At 45.3% G+C, this 19,989-nt stretch overlaps 1 protein-coding gene across 1 annotated transcript in view; it reads left to right on the forward strand.

Moving 5' to 3' along the window:
- The window catches only part of PIK3AP1 (phosphoinositide-3-kinase adaptor protein 1), a 262,196-nt gene that overhangs the window by 65,079 nt on the left and 177,128 nt on the right, over window positions 1-19,989 (forward strand). Inside the window, exon 2 of the mRNA XM_077259069.1 lies at window positions 1,442-1,846. Within this exon, the coding sequence (XP_077115184.1) occupies window positions 1,442-1,846 (405 nt within the window). The remainder of the gene's footprint in view (window positions 1-1,441; window positions 1,847-19,989) is intronic.

The following is a 19,989-nucleotide window of genomic DNA, read 5'->3' on the forward strand; positions in this document are numbered from 1 at the left end:
AAAACCACTGGTAAATGGTTTACTGACCATGGTATTACTGTGCTCAATTGGCCTGCCAACTCTCCTGACCTGAACCCCATAGAGAATCTGTGGGATATTGTGAAGAGAAAGTTGAGAGACGCAAGACCCAACACTCTGGATGAGTTAAGGCCGCTATTGAAGCATCCTGGGCCTCCATAACATCTCAGCAGTGTCACAGGCTGATTGCCTCCATGCCACGCCGCATTGAAGCAGTCATTTCTGCCAAAGGATTCCCGACCAAGTATTGAGTGCATAACTGAACATTATTATTTGATGTTTTTTTTGTTTGTTATTAAAAAACACTTTTATTTGATTGGACGGGTGAAATATGCTAATTTATTGAGACAGGTTTTTTGGGTTTTCAGGAGTTGTATGCCAAAATCATCAGTATTAAAACAATAAAAGACCTGACAAATTTCAGTTGGTGGATAATGAATCTATAATATATGAAAGTTTAATTGTAATCATTACATTATGGTAAATAATGAAATTTAACACTATATGCTAATTTTTTGAGAAGGACCTGTATATGGTGTGTGTTATAGTGCACTGTTCATGGAAGCCTGGCAGCAGTGGATAGGGCTTTCATGTACAGGCTTAACTCAAGCTCCTCTCCTTATCAGATCCCAGGGGTTGCATTGGCCTTCATCACTGAACCCCTGTACACGGATCTGGACTTACACAGGGACCTCTGAGGAGGGCCCTCAGAGTCAACTGCTGACCTGTGGAGCAAGCTGGAGGAACGATGCCACATCAGGGACAAAGTCATAAAACAAATGGAAGGTCAGAAAATAGGATATACAAAATAGCACACAGGAGCAATGGATCCGCGTGAACAGGTCTTAGCTGAACTGAATATCTGGCAGCTAGAGACTGTACACTGGGGTTTATATAGAAAGGAGCCCCGTCCAAGACTCCCAGCAGAGAGCTAATTACATTATCAGCTTACTACAGCAAAACACAGGTAGACAGGAAAGGGACAACTACTCTCAGTAATATAAAGGCTAAACAGCCACAGGCTGTTGACGTCCCACAGTAACCACGAAATTAGTGTGGCACTGTCTAGCGACCAGGGCAGGGTTTGCAGCAGTATGTTTACACATAATGTGACAATATGGTTCTTTGCACATGGAATAGCTGGGGGTCATGCCAGCAGAATGTGTTGGACAGGGCACCATCTATCATAACTTCAACACTGACCTCCCCATAAAAATGTGAGAAGTAGCATTCATTTAGAATAAACCAATATTGTGTATCCCTAGTGCAGGGGTGGAGAACCTCAGGCCCAAGTGCCATTTACGGACCTCGATAACTTGCTCGAATCGCACCCTGTTTTCTACTAGATTAAGGGGTGGGTAGATGCTGTTAACCTTCGTTTTTATCACTACATATATAATTAGTTTCTATTGGTATTTTACAGGCATCTGTGACTTATTAATACTTCATGGACCAGATGCAACGGAATGGTGCCAATATCTCATCAGCCTCTTCGACACAAATCATCACAACCCGCTTGCTGTTGATTCTTATGAACTCTGTGAGGATTGCCCTATACCAAAGAAAAGCCAGAAAACATTTCAGACTTGTAGATGTATTCTCATCCTTCTATCTGGGGACTTAGAGAATACTTTTGACAATCCAGAAGTTGTAGAAAGCCTAGAGAAAGTTTTAAAACCAGCAAAGAAAGTGATTGTCTTATTCTGCGGCGTAATATACAAAGAGGATTTTACTCTCTTTTTTCAAGACTGGCCAAAATGGAAATCGCTGTCTTCTGAAGATGACCCCGACTTGTATGTTTCCGCAGTTTTGAATTCCATATCAGAAGGTATGTGGCCATTCTCCATAATTCTTTAATTATAGCACATTGGATTATTTTTCATAATTGGTCAATGAATTGTAAGGCTACTTTCACACTAGCGTCATGCACTGCACGTCGCTATGCGACGTTGCGGCGCACCGACGCTAGCTGTGAATGCGCCGCACAACGGGGGCAGCGGATGCAGTTTTCCAACGCATCCGCTGCCCCATTGTGAGGTGTGGGGAGGCGGGGGCGGAGTTCCGGCAGCGCATGCGCGGTCGGAAATGCTGCAGACGACGCACCAAAGAACGTTACAAGCAACGTTTTTTGGTGGCAATGCGTCACACTGAGTCGCTAATAAAAGTCTATGGAGAAAAAACGCATCCTGCAAGCACTTTTTTTCTGCAAAACGACGCATAGCGACGTGCAGTGCACGACGCTAGTGTGAAAGTAGCCTAAGTTACTTTAGTGAAATAAATAGGAATCAAAACATGTTTGATACTTCCAAACTTTATTTTTGCATAAACTACTTTAAAATAATAAGTGCTGTAAATGTTTCCTGCCATCATTTGGACCCTGATTGCTGCCATTCAAGCCAAGCTGGCTGTCCTGTAATTATGTAACCCATGATGTGCAAGTCACAGGCCAAGAAACACCCACTATGAATGAGAAGAAATCATACATTTAGCCTTTTTTCAAGATATGTTTTTTTTTTTTTTTTTTATGGCTATTGTCACAATAAAAATCTCACATTTTGGAGGTGAAAATTTGTCATCAGTGGTTTTCTTGCAAGAGATGTGAAAAATGTGTGTGTATTAGAAATTCTTATTATATTGCCTGTGGTTCCTACAAGACGAATAGTGTTCTGTTTCTCTTTTTAAGGCCGGAGACACACTGGTGCGAGAGACGGCCGAGTCTCGCTGGTTAAAAGCAAGCTGTGGCACCTGCATTCCGGAGCTGAGCGTGCAGCTCCATGTATTGCTATGGAGCCGCACGCTCCGCTCCAGAGTGCAGGTGCCACAGCTTGCTTTTAACCAGCGAGACTCGGCCGTATCTCGCACCAGTGTGTCTCCGGCCTAACTCTGGGAAGCACCCTAGTCTACCCCACAATTAGGGATGCAGTTTTTGAGATGCCGGTCTAGCAGATTCTGCGGTTGTGAAGCTAATAATCCTTAAGGCCTCATTCACGCGTCCGTGTTTAAGCATGTAAGTGAAAAAATGGTGTTGTGTCAGTGTTGTGCAGCAGTGTACGGCCCATGTGTTTGGTTTTCTGTTGTTATCATCAGTCATCAGTGTTTTTCACAGATGGATAAAAAAAAAAATAAATGACAAAGCTTCTCCTATACTTTGAAATTCTAAATACGGACAGCACACAAACTGTACACTGATACCATCTGTGTGCTGTATGGGTTTTTCACGGTCCCTTAGGCTACTTTCACACTAGCGTTGTGCACTGCACGTCGCTATGCGTCGTTTGGTTGAAAAAAGTGCTTGCAGGATGCGTTTTTTTCACCATTGATTTGCATTAGCGTCGCATTGCGACGCTTTGCCACACGTCGCACGATGGTTGCGCCGTGTTGTGGCGGACCGTCGGCTGCAAAAAACATTACATGTAACGTTTTTTGCTGCCGACGGACCGCCATTTCTGACGGAACTCTGCCCCCACCTCCCCGCACCTCACAATGGGGCGGCGGATGCGCTGGAAAAATGTATCTGCTGCCCCCGTTGTGCGGCGCATTCACTGCTAGCGTCGATACGTCGGCCCGACGCACTGCGACGGGCCGAGTACGACGCTAGTGTGAAAGTAGCCTTAGACTTGTATTGGCTCTTGTCATCAGAAAAAAAGGACGTAAACAGCCCGTAGATTATAAAACGTGTTATAGTATGTGTTGTATACAGTGGGTACAGTGGGGCCACTGTGCTCTTAGGAATCTTGAGTACTGCAGAAATTCTGTTGTAACCTTGGCCAGATCTGTGCCTTGCCACAATTCTGTCTCTGAGCTCCTTGGCCAGTTCCTTTGAGCTCATGATTCTTATTTGGTCTGACATGCACTGTGAGCTGTGAGGTCTTATATAGACAGGTGTGTGCCTTTCCAAATCCACCGCCGTCCTCCCTGCCTCTGGACCCACAGTGCCTCTAGGGATCTTACTCCCTGTCCGTGCCATTCCGGATCCTCGTACTATCTATTGCCAGTGGAGCCGCTGTGTCCTTCCTGGACATTGTTCACCTCTTCCTCCATTGCTCTCCACTTTAAAGTGAGGTTTGATAAAGGCCCATCAAGGGGTCGAAACGTTACCTCAATGCTTTTTTTTTTTTTTACTCAAATAAATATTTATTAAGAATAACATTACAATTGACATGTTACATTCTTGATTTCAGTACAAAGTTTTCCCCCCTAACGAACCCCACAATCCCAACTTAACCCGCCCCCCCAATAAGACAGCCCACCTTGTTTAATAGCTCCACACTCAAATCTATAGGATGACTATCCCCTCAGTTAGGACCATAGGCCACGTGTTATGTTTTCACCAATTCAGGGTCTTGATTCACCCGGTCTCTATAACAAACCTATCCCATGGCAGGCCACGGAGACCACAGCTTATCAAACATTTCAATTTTCCCTCTTTTCTGATAAAACCCCTTTTCCAGTTTCAGGCCCTGCTTCACATATTGGAGGAATTCTCTTCTTGAAGGCGGCTCGTCCTTAATCCAATTTCACGCTATTACCTTCCAGGCCATATACAGCAATCTGGCAATAGCTGTCTTCCGGTTGTTATCCACTCCAATTTCATCCACGCACCCCAACAAGCACACCATCAGGTCCCTTGGCACCGTGCATCTGTATGCTCCTTCCACACGACTCAAAACTACCAACCGAAAAGCAGCCAGTCTCAGACACGTCCAGATCATATGAAATATATCAGCATCTGTAGGTTTACACCTCGGGCACTCAGAATCATCACGCAAGCCTGCCTTATATAACACCTTCGGAGATTTATAAACTCTGTGTATTACATAAAGCTGTGACAGCCTATACGGTTCACTCAGAGACAGCCGTGGAACCCACTCCAGCACCGACTCCCAAGTTTCATTCTCCATTGGGCCCAGATCCCTCTCCCACTTAGCTCTCGCTAGTATTGGAAACCTTAACAGGAAAGTGTGCAGCAAGTCTTTATAAAGAGTGGAAATAACCCCCCCAGTAGTCCCTTCACCACAGACATACTCTAACACTATATCCCTTTGAATTCTGATGCCTCCGTCCCTATTCTGAGCTTCAAATGCGTGTCTCATCCGCAAATATTGATATTCCCCCGCAGGCCCGAGATCAAATTCCACCTGCAACCGGGAAAAGGATTTCAACTCTCCCTGCTCAATTATCTGATAGACATATTGAATCCCCTTGGCCTGCCATTCTGGTAGTACCCCATTGCCACAAACTCCTTTAAATTATTATTATGCCATAGCGGGGAGAATCTGGTCAGACCCGTAATCCCACGTATATGTTTTAGTCTACCCCACAGCTTACATATCAATAACATAGTCGGATACAATTTCCCCAAAGCCCCCAGGGAGCCATCCTCCAGACAGTGCTGACCCTGGGCTGCAAGAAAATATACTTCAGGGTTAGGCAATGCCAAGCCCCCATCTTCCTTGGGTCGCTAAAGTGTCTCTAGTCTGATACGTGGATGTTGTCTCCCCCATACCAAATTCCTGAACAGGGAATTAATCTGCCGAAATTTCCCGCGTGGTATCCAAACTGGCGCACAATGAAGAACATACAGAATCTTCGGCATCAAAATCATTTTGATAAGATTCACCCTGCTCACCACAGATAAATTCAGCTTAACCCAAGCATCCACTTTTGCCTTAAGAACACCTAAGATCGGAGTCAGATTCCTATGTATGTAATCCGTAACCGGCATAGATACCCATATCCCAAGATATTTAAATTGACTTACCACCTTCAGTCGCCCATCCTCCAGCAGCTCACTCCCCTCCTCCCCTACGTCGTCCACTTTAAACAAAATAGACCTACTCCAGTTTATCCTCAGTCCTGACAGTGAGCCAAATCTTTCAATAATCCCAATAGCCCCCCAAGGAAGCAACTGGGTCAGCTAGAAACAGTAGAATATCGTCCGCATACAACGCCACCCTCTCTTCAATCATCCCATATTTAAACCCAGACACCTCGTCAGACTGTCGAAGTTTAGCAGCCAATGGCTCCACAGCCAGAGCAAACAAAAGAGGAGAGAGCGGACACCCCTGCCTTGTCCCTCTAGCTAATTGTATAGTCCATGATAACTCCCCATTCACCCGGACTCTGGCCAATGGCTGCGAATACAGCAGTCGAATCCAGGACACAAACCGCGAGCCAAACCCCATATATTGCAACACCTGCCAGAGGTATCCCCATTCCACACTGTCGAACGCCTTATGGGCTTCTAAAGATGCAATAACTCTCTGGCCACAGTTATCAGACCTAAGCTGCAGATTCATAAATAGCCTCCGTAGGTTGACCGCTGTGGATCTATCAGGCATAAAGCCAGATTGGTCTGGGTGCACCAGGCCGGAGATGACACTCGTCAACCTCATCGCTAACACCTTGGCCAGAATCTTGACATCTATAGTGAGCAAGTAGATTGGCCGATATGACTCAGGTTGCCCCAAGTCTTTCCCCTCCTTAGGAATCACCGCTATTATGGCCTCTCTCATGGATGTAGGGAGACACTCCCTAGTCTTAGCCTCCTCTAGGACCGCCTTTAATCTGGGAATTAGCACCTCCCCCATATGGTTATAGATCTCAGCAGGAAACCCATCTACTCCAGGCGCCTTCCCATTAGCCATAGACTGTAATGCCCGACCCATTAGCCATAGACTGTAATGCCCGTGATAGGAGCCTCCAAGCCCACTCTATCTGCGTCACTCAACCTCGGGAGCTCCAGTTCCTCAAGGAACGCCACTGTGTCTCCCACCGACCCATCCACCCGAGAGGAATATAGGTCCGTCTAAAAATCTGCAAAAACCTCCAAAATCTCTGGAGTCTCAGAGACAGTACCATTTCTGGAAACCAGAGAATGGACAAACAAAGTACTTCTCTGGGCAGAAGCCATAATAAAACAAGCCCAAAATAGAAAAATAAATTGTAGGATTCCTCCACATACTCGCAACCACAGTGGGGGAGTCAATCAGAGGAACACATATGATAAATATAGGACACTCCCAAGACCAACACAAAAAACCAGAAAACGGAGTTCATGTCCAGAGAAAATACAAAATATTTTATTAAATTACAAAACATACTAATACATAGCAACAACATGTAAAAATACACTAATATGTATCAAAGTTATAGAAAAGTGGTAAGTAGCACAGATAAAACACAGTACAGCACTCAGGCTGATGCCATATACAAAAAAATATAAATAAATGTATATATCATCTGCGTTAAGCATAGTAAAGTGCAGGTATTCAACTGGGGGGTATAAGTAACTCCATGTGGAGAAGTATCAAGAGCCCTGTACACTGGCTCATGTCACGCCGAAAAAATGATGCATAAATCCCCACCCTGTATTCTTACCCACACAAATGGCACCAGGACCGGACCGCACTGGACGCCCCAACGCGCGTTTCACGTCGGCTTCTTCGGGGGGCGGTCTGTGTTTTATCTGTGCTACTTACCACTTTTCTATAACTTTGATACATATTAGTGTATTTTTACATGTTGTTGCTATGTATTAGTATGTTTTGTAATTTAATAAAATATTTTGTATTTTCTCTGGACATGAACTCCGTTTTCTGGTTTTTTGTCTGGGCAGAAGCCACCAGCGACAGCATGTGACCTACAGTTTCACCCTCCTGATAATAAGCCAGCTTCATGAATTCCCGCTTCCTTTCAGCTTTACCCAGCAAAATTTCTTCCAGATGACTTTGAGCTGCCTTTAATCTCTTCCCAGCTTCCGGAGTACCCAGCGTCACCATCTCATCCTCCGCTGCCCTCAACCCATCAATCACTGCCTTCTCTGCCTCCCTCGACTTCCGCTTACATCTACTAATGTCTCTAAACAACAGCCCTCTTAAGTATGCCTTCATGGCTTCCCATACAGTAAGAGCATCTACACTTCCATCATTCAGCTCAAAAAATTCCACCAACTCCCGTTTTATCTTATCTAGATCTATACTGTGCAGCCAGTTAGGGTGAATCTTCCACTCTCTCCTGTTCACGGCCCCTGTCCCCATAGGCCAAAACTCCACCTCAATTGGACTATGGTCCGAGAGGGCCCTAGGCAAATATCTCACATGCCCTACCATCGTGTCCAACAGACGGTTGCCCAGTGCCAAATCAATTCTGGATAGAGTACCATGAGCCGGTGAACAACATGAATACCCCCTTTCCCCAACATGCCTAACTCTCCATAGATCAGTCATACCCACTTCACGAATATAAGTCCCAAACGTAGTAATGTGTCCCACTGTCCTATTCTGGGAGTTTTTATTTTTATCCGAAAAGTCATCACATATATTATTAAGATCCCCAATAATTCGAAATGGTATCGGGCCCCAGCTTTCCACCCTCTCCAGCACCTCTCTAATTTTCTTACTTGAGTATGGAGGCAGAATATACATCGCCGCTATACACATCAACACTCCATTTATTTTGCATTGCACCATCACATACTGACCATCCACATCCTCCTGTACCATCACCTCTTCATACTGCACTCCCACAGGTACCAACACCGACACACCCCTAGAGTACGTAGAGAAGGTAGAATGGTATGCCCTCTGTATCCAGCGCCTGTTCAATACATCCACCTTTTCCTGCACTAAATGTGTCTCCAGCAGGCATATCATTGAGACCCTCTGTTCTCGAACATACTGCAGACTTGCCGCCCGCCGAGTTTTATCCGCTAGGCCTCTTACATTCCAACTCAATATTTTAATGCTTTCCCCCATCATACGGCTCATCATCCTTCATAGTATCCACTTTTCCAAGTATGAGCTGTCTAATCCCTCCCACCCCCCCTACCAACTCCCAACTTGCCCCCCTAACCCACCCAATACAACACATTCTTCCTCTCATCAAGAGTGGGGCTCCACCGCCCATTGCGAACACTCTCCCTTACTTAACCCTCTCCATGCGCCTCCCGCTGCAGTAACAATCCGAATTTCCCACAATTTTTGTTTTTTCCAACATTCCAACTTAAATAAACATGTAGAGAAATTACCAAACCAATTTGCAATACCCGGCTGTCACGGGGATACAAGGAGGGCGAGAGCTAATAACCCGGGCCCCTGCAATTTCCCTCAGACTAGGGAAACCCTGTCTGACCCTCTACCTGAAGTTTACACTGAAGGTGTGCATGTTCAGGCCTCCACCCTCACCCTGACTCCTGATTCAGCCCTAGACTGAATACCACCGCCCACCACCCAGTGAATGCAATAGACCAATACCCACAGTTATAACAAACAAGGATAAAGGAAAATATACACCACGTCGCAGTCAATCAGGAATACACTATAAAGGTGCAGGGCAAAATAAATACAAATATAGGAAGGAGTAAATAAGACTAAGGAAAATACACCACCAGCAACGATTCTCCAACAACCAGCTCTCCACTCCGGACCGAGATAACTACGGAAGACAGAAGCTATAATCGGCGACGCCCAAAGATCAGGAGAACCATTTAAAGGAAATGGGCATGGCCCAGCTTCCAATCCGAGGATCAGATAAATTAACCCCGGAGCAGCAAGACGAAAACTAGCCGACGCCAATGAGCAAACAGTGGTCAAACGCGGAATTACCGCTGTCTGTCAGACGACCTGGTCTGAACAGTGTCCGACATGACACCGGCATAACCCACCTCCCCCATACTTATTAATCGGTACTATCCCCTCCACTCAATATGGCACAGCCGAGCCCTCAACAGCTGCTCAACCCTTTAACCAATGTGCCATTAAACGCAAATCTCTCCTCCAGCATGTACCTCAATACTTGATTAAAGGGCCACTGTCACCCCCTCCAGCCGTTATAAACTAAAAGAGCCACCTTGTGCAGCAGTAATGCTGCAGTCTAACAAGGTGGCTCTTTTAGTTTTTGCTTCTGTTATTCCCTCAATAAAGCGTTTTATAATTTTCCCCAAATACCTGTCTTTGTACCTGGAGGTGGTCCGAAGCCTCCTCTGTGAAGCGCCCAACTGCCGTCACTCATCTCTTCTGAGGCGATGATCGCCACCCCCTGCGCGCTGTTCTTCTTAAATCCGGCGCCTGCGCTGTGCGTGCCTGCCTGGGGCAGGCGCAGTGTTCATTGGCCGTCATAGCTCAGATGCCAGGTGCCTGACTGCGCCTGTGCGGTCAGTGCGGCCACCCTGTTACTGAATCCCCGCCCCGCACTGTGTTATGCATTATGCACAGTGTGGGCTGGGATTCCTGGGCAGATTCCTGCACAGACCGACGCTGGAAGGCGGGGAACCTGGGGGAGCGTCTGACAATCGCAGTGCGCATGCCCAGGAATCCCAGCCCCGCACTGTGCATAATGCATAACACAGTGCGGGGCGGGGATTCAGTAACAGGGTGGCCGCACTGCCCGCACCTGCGCAGTCAGGCACCTGGCATCTGAGCTATGACGGCCAATGAACACTGCGCCTGCCCCAGGCAGGCACGCACAGCGCAGGCGCCGGATTTAAGAAGAACAGCGCGCAGGGGGTGGCGACCACATCCCCAGAAGAGAAGAGTGACGGCAGTTGGGCGCTTCACAGAGGAGGCTTCAGACCTGCCTCCAGGTACAAAGACAGGTATTTAGGGAAAATTATAAAATGCTTTATTGAGGGAATAACAGAAGCAAAAACTAAAAGAGCCACCTTGTTAGACTGCAGCATTACTGCTGCACAAGGTGGCTCTTTTAGTTTATAACGGCTGGAGGGGGTGACAGTGGCCCTTTAATCACTGTGGTGTTCCCTATTAAAAATTCACGTTTATGACGCAATTTAAAACTCATGCTCTGAGTGCGGTTGTTTTCTTCGAATTTGAGTTGTCTGGATCCAATCCAGGTTCAGCCTGCACCAGCTCCATATTCCCAGAGTGCACGCCTTCCCTCTTAGAACCTGAATTAGGCCTTAGGCATCACGTCCATGTTGCATGTACACGTCACATTTTTTATTTTTTTTTTACATATGCAAAACACGCACTATAACATGTAATTATAATCTATGGGCTGTTCACATGTCCATTTTTTTTTCCGGCAGCATGGATGACAAGGGCCAATACAAGTCTATGGGTCTGTGAAAAACACGTACAGCACACGGATGGCGTCAGTGTAGTCTGTGTGCTGTCCTATTTAACATTGTAAAGTATAGGAGAAGCTTTGTAATTTATTTGTTTATCCATCCATGATAATCACTGGTGACACTAATGGCAAAAATGGACAAGTGGACCATATACTGATGACACTGACGCCATTTTTTCACGTAGGCGTTTAAACACAGACGTATGAACGAGACTTTATGGAGTCATTGTAGTTCCCATATAGATGGGTTTTGAGCTTCCGACAGAATAGGAACTAAAGCTACAGTGGGGAAAAAAGTACACTCCCTGAAAGAAGTTATGTCGCTTATCCATGTTATGTAAATAAAAGCTTATAACCTGACTTGCAAATTGTCTCTTCAGAGAGGAAGAGGACTAGAACTCTAGTGCCACCTATTGGAAGTAACAATCCTAACAGTCAATGTCGACCCTTTAACGAGCCTAGTCACATGACTTAGGATAATAGCCAAACCAGAATCTCAATTTGCAGACACTGTGTTTCGGGGTACTGCCCCTCGTCAGTGCAAAGTGGAAATCTGGTTTGGCTGATTGAGAGGCGTCTGACCGGGATCCAAGAAGTATCGTTTCTCCTTGCGGAGAGTGACATGATAAGCATGTCGAGGTGAGGAGACTTAAAGCCGCAATGCTCCTCTGGGAAATATGCAAATTGTCTCTTCAGAGAGGAAGAGGACTAGAACTCTAGTGCCACCTAGAGGATTCACACGCAGTTAGATAGTGTTCACACTGGTACAAAGGAGACCTACTGGAGCCCATATGTATCCAAAATACACCCAGAAAACAGTTAAATTTGGTGGTGGAAAGATCATGGTCTGGGGTTACATTCAGTATGGGGGTGTGCGAAACATTTTCAAGGTGGAAGGCAATATCAATAGCCTAAAATATCAAGAAGTATTAGCTACCTCTTATATTCCAAATCATAAAAAGGGTTAAATTCAGCAGCAGGATGGTGCTTCATCTCATACATCCATCTCTACAACAAAGTTCCTCCAGGCAAAAAAGATCAAGGTGCTCAAGGACTGGCCAGCCCAGTCACCAGACATGAACATCATAGAGCATGTCTGGGGTAGGATGAAAGAGGAAGCTTGGAAGACAAAACCAAAGAATCTAAATGAACTCTGGGAGGCATGGAAGACTGCATTATTTGCTATTCCTGAAGACTTCATTAATAAATTGTATGAATCACTGTTGAACCGCATGGATACAACATATATTTGTATTTTAAGTTAATTATTTGTTTGAATATCACATTACTTTCTGTTTGGCAACTTTTGTCTTGTCAAAATCTGACCATTCTGTGTCCATTAACTGATCAATATTTCTGCATTGATGCCAATTTATTTTCTTAACCTAAACCACATTTCAGAGGGTTTCAGCTTTCAAAAGAATAATTTATACAACCAATGGATGAATTTAACATCAGGTTATAAGCTTTTATTTACATAACAAGGATAAGCGACATAACTTCTGTCACAGGAAAGATATATATCTTAGTACCGTGTTAGCCAGTAGATAGAAAAATATTTAGAATTGAGAGTCCTTAGTGGTTGATACCTTTTAATGGCTAACTGAAAAGATGGTAACAAATTGCAAGCTTTCGAGACTACACAGGTCTCTTCATCAGGCAAAGACTAAAATTATCTTTCCTGTATCAAAATGGAGGATACCAGAATGTACCACATCTTTATGGAACTAAAACCACTTCTGAAGAAACGTGCACAAATGGACAGCGACATTTTTTTCCTATCCGATTCTTCAGAATTTCTTTTAGTCTTTGCCTGATGAAGAGACCTGTGTAGTCTCGAAAGCTTGCAATTTGTTACCATCTTTTCAGTTAGCCATTAAAAGGTATCAACCACTGAGGACTCTCACATCTAAATATAACTTCTGTCAGGAAGTGTATTTAGTCAGCCACCAATTGTGCAAGTTCTCCCACTTAAAAAAATGGGAGAGGCCTGTAATTGACATCATAGGTAGACCACAACTATGAGAGTCAAAATGAGAAAACAAATCCAGAAAATCACCTTGTCTGATTTGGCAAGATTTATTTTGCAAATTATGGTGGAAAATAAGTATTTGGTCATTAACAAAAGTTCATCTCAATATTTTGTTATATACCGTATTTTTCGGATTATAAGACACACTTTTTTCCTCCAAATTTGGGGGGAAATGGGGGGCATCTTATAATGCAGATATACCTTACTGGCCACAGTGGAGCAGAGTCCTAGGATCGCGGCTGGAGGAGGAAAGAGTAGAGCGTTGCTGCAGGCCGCACGGGTGTTCGGATGTGGGGCGCACCGATGCTGGTGGTGTCCGATGCTGCGGGTGGTGTCCGCTGCTGCGGGGGGGGGGGGCTCTGCGGACATTTTGTGAAAGGTCAGAGCCCCTGAAGTTCCATGGTTTCCTATGTGGTGGACTTGTGGAAAATGGCTGCCGGGGGCGTCGTGTGAGCAGATGGAGATCTCAGCATCAAGATGTCGGGAGATGAGATCTCAGCGCTGAGATCTCATCTGCCGAGATCTCCATCTGCTCATGCACCACCCCGGCAGCCATTTTCCCAGAGTCCACCGCATAGGAAACCATGGAACTGCGGGGGCTCTGGCCTTTCACAAAATGTCAGCAGAGCCCCCCCCCCCCGCAGCAGCGGACACTTGCAGCTGGGCGCCGCACATCCGAACACTCCCCCATCCCAGCCTGCAGCCTGAAGCAACGCTTCACTCTTGCCTCCTCCAGCAGCAACCCTGGGACCCCGTTTCACCGCAGCCTACACCACCACCGGTAAGCAATAAAACGCATGGATTATAAGAAGCACCACCATTTTATTACAAAAAAATTTTTTTTTCCTATTTTTCTCCTCTAAATTTGGGGTGCGTCTTCTAATCCAAAAAATACGGTATCCTTTGTTGGCAATGACGGAGGTCAAACGTTTTCTGCAAGTCTTCATTCACAAGGTTGGCACACACTGTTGGTGGTATGTTAGCCCATTCCTCCATGCAAATCTCCTTTAGAGCAGTGATGTTTTGGGCCTGTCGCTGGGCAACACGGACTTTCAGCTCCCTCCAAAGGTTTTCTATGGGGTTGAGATCTGGAGGCTGGCTAGGCCACTCCAAGACCTTCATATGCTTTTTACGAAGCCACTCCTTTGGTGCCCTGGCGGTGTGCTTGGGATCATTATCACGCTGAAAGACCCATCCAAGTTTCATCTTTAATGCCCTTGCTGATGGAAGGAGATTTGCACTCAAAATCTCACGATGCATGTCCCCATTAATTCCTTCATGTACACGAATCAGGCGTCCTGGTCCTTTTGCAGAGAAACAGCCCCAAAGCGTGATGTTGCCACCCCCATGCTTCACAGTAGGTATGGTGTTCTTTGGATGCAACTCAGCATTCTGTCTCCTCCAAACACAACGAGTTTTGTTTCAACCAAACAGTTCTACTTTGGTTTCATCAGACCATATGACATTCTCCCAGTAGTCTTCTGGATAATCCTATTGCTCTCTAGCAAACTTCAGATGGACCCGGACATATACTGGCTTAAGCAGGGGGACACATCTGGCACTGCAGGATCTGAGTCCCTGGCGGCATAGGTGTTACTGATGGTATCCTTTGTTACGGTGGTCCCAGCTCTATGCAGGTCATTCACTAGGTCCCACCCATGTGGTTCTGGGATTTTTGCTCACCGTTCTTGTTATCATTTTGACCCCACGAGTTGAGATCTTGTGTGGAGCCCCAGATCGAGGGAGATTATCAGTGGTCTTGTATGTCTTCCATTTTCTTATTATTGCTACCACAGTTGATTTCATCACACCAAGCTGCTTGCCTATTGCAGATTCAGTCTTCCCAGCCTGGTGCAGGGCTACAATTTTGTAGTGGTGTCCTTCCACAGCTCTTTGGTCTTCACCATAGTGGAGTTTGGAGTGTGACTGTTTGAGGTTTTGGACAGGTGTCTTTTATACTGATAACAAGTTCAAACAGGTGCCACTACTACAGGTAATAAGTGGAGGACAGAGGAGCCTCTTAAAGAAGTAGTTACAGGTCTGTGAGAACCAGAAATCTTGCATGTTTTTAGGTGACCAAATACTTATTTTCCACCATATTTTGCAAAATAAATCTTTCCAAATCAGACAAGGTGATTTTCTAGATTTGTTTTCTCATTTCGACTCTCATAGCTGTGGTCTACCTATGATGTCAATTACAGGCCTCTCTCATCTTTTTAAGTGGGAGAACTTGCACAATTGGTGGCTGACTAAATACTTTTTTCCCCACTGTATGTTCCTGTGCAGTGTTAGATTTTGCAGCTTACTGCCCTACCCGTACCTAAAGTGACTGTAATTCGGTGGTTTAGCCAGCAAAGTCTAAAAATGATGTGGAGGGTTTCTAAAAACAAGTCTATTTTTTTCAGCAAATCAGTGCCACCTTTGTCTGTGGGCAGTGTCTGGTATTGCAGCTGATTTACAATTAAACAAATAGGATTAACCATCAAAACTAGAACCCATGGACAAGAGTGGTAACTGGTTTCTGGAAAAGAAATTGATCATTCCTCTAAGGCCTCATTCAGACTTCTATCACGTACATGTTTTTTTCCAAAATAGAACATGTAGCCAAGTCTATAGGGCTGTTCACATCTGTTTCTTTTTTGCGGGTGTCCACCAAAAAAGGAGATTCATTTTCAAAGAAGCATTTAGTGTAGAATAATAACGTGGAAGTACGTGGTGATTTACGTCCACAAGTAGACACATCTGTCATCAGTGCAGCCTTTAGGCTTTATGCCCGTAACTTTATGCAATCTTATCTCAGCATGGATTTCGCATAATTAACCCTTTCAGGATGCAGCCATGTTGGGCCTTGAGGAAACGGCTATTTGTTTTATTGTTTGTTATTTCTCCATTCCTAACTGTTTAATTCCTCAATCAATGGTAGCTATATGAAGGCTTTGGTGGGGTTTATCTTTGGCCAGACAGCTGACAAACCTCTGTCTTACCAATTGGATGCCATATTTTCTTTTGCCTGTACCATCTATGGGGTTAAACTATGGGAATCAGAGTCATCACCAAATACCAAGACCAGGCTCCAGCCTCTGATCTCACAATACAGTGGCAGTCTCTGTGAGCTCAGCATGATATACATACCTCATTAACCCCTGCTTATGACAGATATCTCCCTCGTGAAGCATGGCTGAGAATTTTCAGAACTACCATTGCAGACTGACATTATTTTTCGTGGCATGAAATAAGGCCATGCTCTTAGACAAGAGCAGGTTCCAGGAGCAGGATCTGCATCAATCAAACATTTACAAGCAAATTGTCTCTTCAGAGAGGAAGAGGACTTGAATTTTAATGGCACCCATGGGAAGTAGCAATTCTAAAAGTCACTATCGACCCTTTAACGAATCTTGCCAGCACCCCATTACTTAGGATAAAAGCCAAACCAGAACCTCAGTTTACAGACACTTGTTTCAGGGTGTTGCCCAACCTCAGTGTAAAGCATGAGATCTGATTTGGCTGTAAGATAGACCTCTGATATTGATCTAAGGCTTGCTCCCCAACTCCGGTCCTCAAGAGCCACCAACAGGTCACGGATTCAGGATTTCCTTAAGGTACCGTCACATTAAGCGACGCTGCAGCGATATAGACAACGATGCCGATCGCTGCAGCGTCGCTGTGTGGTCGCTGGAGAGCTGTCACACAGACAGCTCTCCAGCGACCAACGATGCCGAAGTCCCCGGGTAACCAGGGTAAACATCGGGTTACTAAGCGCAGGGCCGCGCTTAGTAACCCGATGTTTACCCTGGTTACCAGTGTAAATGTAAAAAAAAACAAACACTACATACTTACATTCCGGTGTCTGCCGCGTCCCCCGGCGTCCGCTTCCCTGCACTGTGTAAGCGCCGGCCCTAAAGCACAGCGGTGACGTCACCGCTGTGCTTTGCTTTACGGCCGGCACTGACACATTCAGTGCAGGAAGCTCTGAGCAGCAGCGCGGACGCCGGGGGACGTGACAGACATCAGAAGGTGAGTATGTACTGTTTTTTTTTTTACTTTTACAATGGTAACCAGGGTAAATATCGGGTTACTAAGCACGGCCCTGCGCTTAGTAACCCGATATTTACCCTGGTTACCATTGTAAAACATTGCTGGCATCGTTGCTTTTGCTGTCAAACACAACGATACACGCCGATCTGACGACCAAATAAAGTTCTGGCCTTCTAGCTCCAACCAGCGATATCACAGCAGGATCCAGATCGCTGCTGCGTGTCAAACACAACGATATCGCTATCCAGGACGCTGCAACGTCACGGATCGCTATCGTTATCGTTGTAAAGTCGCTCAGTGTGAAGGTACCTTAAGGGATAACGTTTCTCCTCATGGAGCGTGACAAGTCAGGCCATGTAACGCTCTTCTGGGGAATTAAATATGCAAATTGCCTCTTAAAAGAGAAAAGAGGACTTGAACTTTAGTGCTACCTATTGGAAATAGGTTTGTGCTGAAGGTTTATGACTTGAAATAAACCTTCCTGTTTGAGACAAGAACTTTGTACCAGTGTGAACACTGTCTAACTGCGTGTGAATCCAACTGTGAGTGATTCCCTACAATGCCTTTCAAATTTAATTCAATTAGGTATTTTAAAGGGAATCTGTCAGGTCATTTTTGTGTAGTATACTAATAGCATCCTGAAATAGGGCTTGGGCAGCCCTCTTAGGATATGCCACTTTTATATACTGTACATGACCCTGTTGTGTTCATATAAGCATTGGACAAATTTATTGTTGATAAATGAATATTCACCCCTTCCCCCTCCCATAATCCCGCCAACCCCTCTGCATTGGTGTCACTGATTCAGTCAGACTGCCATATGCCCCAAAAGCACATCGCCATCCTCGGACTGGCCATCTGCTCTCCTGACCTGAGCGTGACAACATGTATTTCTATGCAGCTGTCATTCTCAGGTCAGGAGATCAAACGACCAGTACGAGGATTGCGATGCGATCCTCGAGCATACAGAAGCCTGACTGAATCACTGGCACCAGTGCAGAGGGGTGGGCTTAAGTATGGGTGAGGGAAGGGGTGAATATTCATTTGCAGCTTACATAAGTTTAATTAGCCAGCGTACCACAATACATTTTTCCGAGACTGACAGAAACACAATGGGGCAATGTTTAGAGCTAAAAGCAACATATCGTGAAAGGACTGCCCAAGGCCTACTTTAAGATACTATTATAGAATCGTATGCAAAAATGACCTGACAGATTCCCTTTAAGACATATTGGGTCTGTTGAATATCATCAAAATGGCACTTACCAATGATCTGTGAACATTTAACCTCTAACATCCTGATGCTTGGGAACAAAAAAACGGGGAAGTACTGAACTTCTCGAAACTGAGCATTTGCTTTCCGAGTCTCTGCATTTATATTTTCGGTATTACTACTACTCTTTACTGCTGAGCACTAAATAAATATGCAGGCAAGACAAGAACATTTAGCTTAGCCAATTGTACCATCTGGATATGGTAAGGTTCACACCTTCATTTTTGGAGCAATAATGCTTTGACTCTTCAAGAATGATAACTGCTTAATGCAAAGGTAATAATAGCTATTACCAGTGAAGCTGTAGGACATAAGTAATTGTCTAGATTTTTTTTAAGGAAACCTGTCCGGATGATTTTAATAATGAAACTAGTGGTATGGCTGCATAAGTCCAAAAACAACAAGACAAATTATACCAGTTTTGTAGTAATATGATGTGCCAGCACTGAGGAATTAAGCTGTGAATGGACATACAAATTGCTACACTGCATCCGGATGCAGTGCTGAGCGGTGACATCAGTAATGTGACTGCTACGCACGGCTGCCAGAACACACTGAAAGTAGCTTGTGAATCCAGCTGCTGCGACGAGCACTGACCAGTAAGGTTATCGCAGTTCACAGCCAATGAACTGCGGTAACCTTATTGAAAAAAATTCTCACGCTGCGAGCGCTGACTTCAGTAAGGTTATGTCACGGGTGTGCCAGAGCAGACTCCTTCATAGTTCTTCTGACTTTAGGACCCAGTGGCAACCTCCCCCAGCTCTTATTGACACACCTGGATCGGGATGTTTATAACCCCCAGCTTGCTGCTGGGAGTTGCAGTTGATAATTCTATTTCCAGTTTCCTGTTGCAGCTTGGAGCTATTGCAGTTGGCTTTCTTCCTCCTTGGTGTTGCTGGAGGACGTCGGTGTTTCTCTCTGAGTCTACTCAAGCGAAATGTTCCCCCTTGTTTGTGTATCCCATCTGTTTTTAGTGATAGTGGGGATTAACTAGCGCCTATCCTGTCCTTCCCAATGCAGGGTTTATCGCCAGGGTCAGGCAGGGATTAGGTATCCTGCTTGGCGATAGGTGCGGAACCTATATAGGGATGATAGGACAGACAGGGTGACATTAAATCTTTCTAGGGGTCTCCACTCCCACCTTCCCCTGTGTTTGGTTCCATTTCCCTTATCCCTTCGTGTTGCACTTAGTCTCCCTTCACTGTGCATGACAGGTTATCACAGTCCATATCTGGCCTGACAGCATGAGAACCTGCAGCGGTCCGGGATACCCAGCAGCGGCTGTGACCAGCAGTGACGTCAGTAAGGTTACTGCCGGTCAGAGCTGGTGTTTCCGTCACTGTCACACAGATGACAACTTAAGAATCGCTGGATGTTCTGGTCCCACATTCACTTGCATGTCGTTCGGGTTCGGGATCAAGTTCGGGTACCGCTCTGGTATCTGAACTGAACTTTTGTATAAAGTTGGGCCAAACCCAACAGACCCGAACATCTGGGGTCTGCCCATCCCTAATCAGGAGCTTTGTAAGGAACATTCGTTGACATT

The sequence above is a fragment of the Ranitomeya variabilis genome, chromosome 4 (genome assembly GCF_051348905.1).
Source record: "Ranitomeya variabilis isolate aRanVar5 chromosome 4, aRanVar5.hap1, whole genome shotgun sequence".
Classification (NCBI taxonomy): Eukaryota; Metazoa; Chordata; class Amphibia; order Anura; family Dendrobatidae; genus Ranitomeya; species Ranitomeya variabilis.